Source organism: Austrofundulus limnaeus, unplaced genomic scaffold (assembly GCF_001266775.1).
Source record: "Austrofundulus limnaeus strain Quisiro unplaced genomic scaffold, Austrofundulus_limnaeus-1.0 Scaffold523, whole genome shotgun sequence".
NCBI lineage: Eukaryota > Metazoa > Chordata > Actinopteri > Cyprinodontiformes > Rivulidae > Austrofundulus > Austrofundulus limnaeus.
Genome location: NW_013952925.1, coordinates 90,410 through 92,712, shown reverse-complemented (window position 1 = coordinate 92,712; position 2,303 = coordinate 90,410). Strand labels below are relative to the sequence as shown.

The 2,303-nt window shown below is 43.2% G+C and overlaps 1 protein-coding gene across 1 annotated transcript in view; it reads right to left on the bottom strand.

The window, feature by feature from the left end:
* LOC106530455 (inactive dipeptidyl peptidase 10) overlaps positions 1 to 2,303 on the bottom strand; it is a gene marked incomplete in the record, with an annotated part of 77,409 nt that overhangs the window by 2,123 nt on the left and 72,983 nt on the right. The window contains 3 exon segments of the mRNA XM_014026075.1: positions 137 to 192; positions 286 to 385; positions 464 to 518. Coding sequence (XP_013881529.1) covers positions 137 to 192; positions 286 to 385; positions 464 to 518 — 211 coding nt within the window.

Genomic DNA, 2,303 nt, shown 5'->3' with positions numbered 1-2,303 from the left:
CAGAACCAGAACCCAGACCAGGATCTGCTCCAGAACCAGAACCCAGACCAGGATCTGCTCCAGAACCCAGACCAGGATCTGCTCCAGAACCCAGACCAGGATCTGCTCCAGAACTTGTTTTTAAACCAAATCTCACCTCAAATTTTTGATCTTTAGTTGGAAAACCAAAGTATTTCTCAGAGCAGGTCGATCCTTTAGTAAAACACAAATTTACACAGATTTTAATGTTTGTTATGATTTATATTAAAAATGTTTGATGATTAAATTATTTGACGTTATTTTTACCGTAAAGTCTCCAGTTGGTAATAGGAGCGACTGCGACGCCACATTGAAACATGGAGCTGTGAGAGAGGAGCAGCAGGGTGGAGAGGAAACCTCCGTACGCCTGAAACAGAAGAATTTAATATTTTTAATTATTAAACWTCAGATTTAAACTTTTAAATGTTTTTATCATCTTTCTTACTTTTCCATAAACTCCCACTCTGGTTCTGTCCACGAACGGCAGCTCGACCAGGTGCCTGGAAACAAAAACRACCTGAAGCGTTTCAGACTGAGGAGAAAACCGTCAGAACAGAGGAGGCAGGGGGCGGGGCCAAAAACAAACACGTTTTAAYATTTTGCTACATTTAGCTTTCAGCTACTGTAATTTGTAGCTTCTCTTTGATAACTTCAGATTTTAGCTACTGTACTGCCACTTTTAGCAGGTTTTTACCAGTTTCAGTGAAAATTTTGTTACTATTGTGGTTTGTTTTTACTTTCTTCTTCTTCTACTTTTAGGTCGTAGCTACTGCTCTGCTACTTCAGCTRGTTTTTACTACTTTTAGATAGCATTAARCAKTAAGMTTTTAGCTAGCATTYTGCTACAATTTCTTTTTKTTGCTTTTAGCTTTTYGTTTAATATTTTGCTACTTTTAGCTTTGAGCTAACATTCTGTAATTTGTAACAGCTAGATAGCCATTTGATCTTTTTAGCTTTCAGTTAATGTACAGCTACTTAGCAGCTATTTTTAGAAAACATTTTGGTGCTATATTTGGCTTGTCTTTTAGTTCAGGTTTTAGTTACTCTACTGCTATTTTTAGCTAGTTTGTGCTAAATGTTAGCATAGCATAGGATTCTACAGCTTGTTTTTACAATTCTGCTTCTTCTATCTTTATACTTAGCAATTATCYTCTTTTAGCTTTTAGCTATTGTTTTGCTTTTCAGGCTTCTTTCAGGTTACTTTCAGCTACCATACTGCAATTATAAGCCAGTTTGTGCTAAATGTAGCTAGCATTCTGCTTSTTTTAGCTTTGTATTAGCAATTTTCTATGTTTAGCTTCTGTTTTCTTAGCTTTTAGCTACTTTTAGCTTTCAGCTACATACTACAATTTTTAGATAGTCTGWGCTAAATATTTACCCAGCATTCTGCCATTTTTTGCTTTTTATTCAACTGTTTCCTGTTTTTAAATTTCAGCTACCGTACTGCAATTCTAGTCTCTAGCTACCATTCTGCTACTTTTAGTTAGCCTTTAGCTACTTAGTGATTATGGATTGTCCAAACATTACACAGATCTCCCAGTTTGAGGGTAGATGGACAGATGTCTTTGGGGGTCCTGATGCAGGTAAACATCTGAAGGTGTTGACCTCAGCTTAGCCCCGCCCACTCCACATACCTGATTTAAAGTTTTGAAACTCTAAACATGTCGTAGAGACCATCTCAGACCTCAGACCTCAGACTTCTGACCTCAGACCCCAGACCTCAGACCCCAGACCTCTGACCTCAGACCCCAGACCTCAGACCCCAGACCTCTGACCCCAGACCTCTGACCCCAGACCTCAGACTTCTGACCTCTGACCCCAGACCTCAGACTTCTGACCTCAGACCCCAGACCTCAGACCACTGACCTCAGACCCCAGACCTCTGACCCCAGACCTCTGACCCCAGACCTCTGACCCCAGACCTCAGACCCCTGACCACCTCAGACCTCAGACCCCAGACCTCAGACTTCTGACCTCAGACCTCAGACCCCAGACCTCAGACCACAGACCTCTGACCTCAGACCACTGACCTCAGACCCCAGACCTCTGACCCCAGACCTCAGACCTCTGACCCCTGACCTCAGACCTCTGACCCCTGACCTCTGACCCCAGACCTCAGACCCCAGACCTCTGAAATCTGACCCCAGACCTCTGACCCCAGACCTCTGACCTCAGACCCCTGACCTCAGACCTCTGACCCCTGACCTCTGACCCCAGACCTCAGACCCCAGACCTCTGAAATCTGACCCCAGACCTCTGACCCCAGACCTCTGACCTCAGACCCC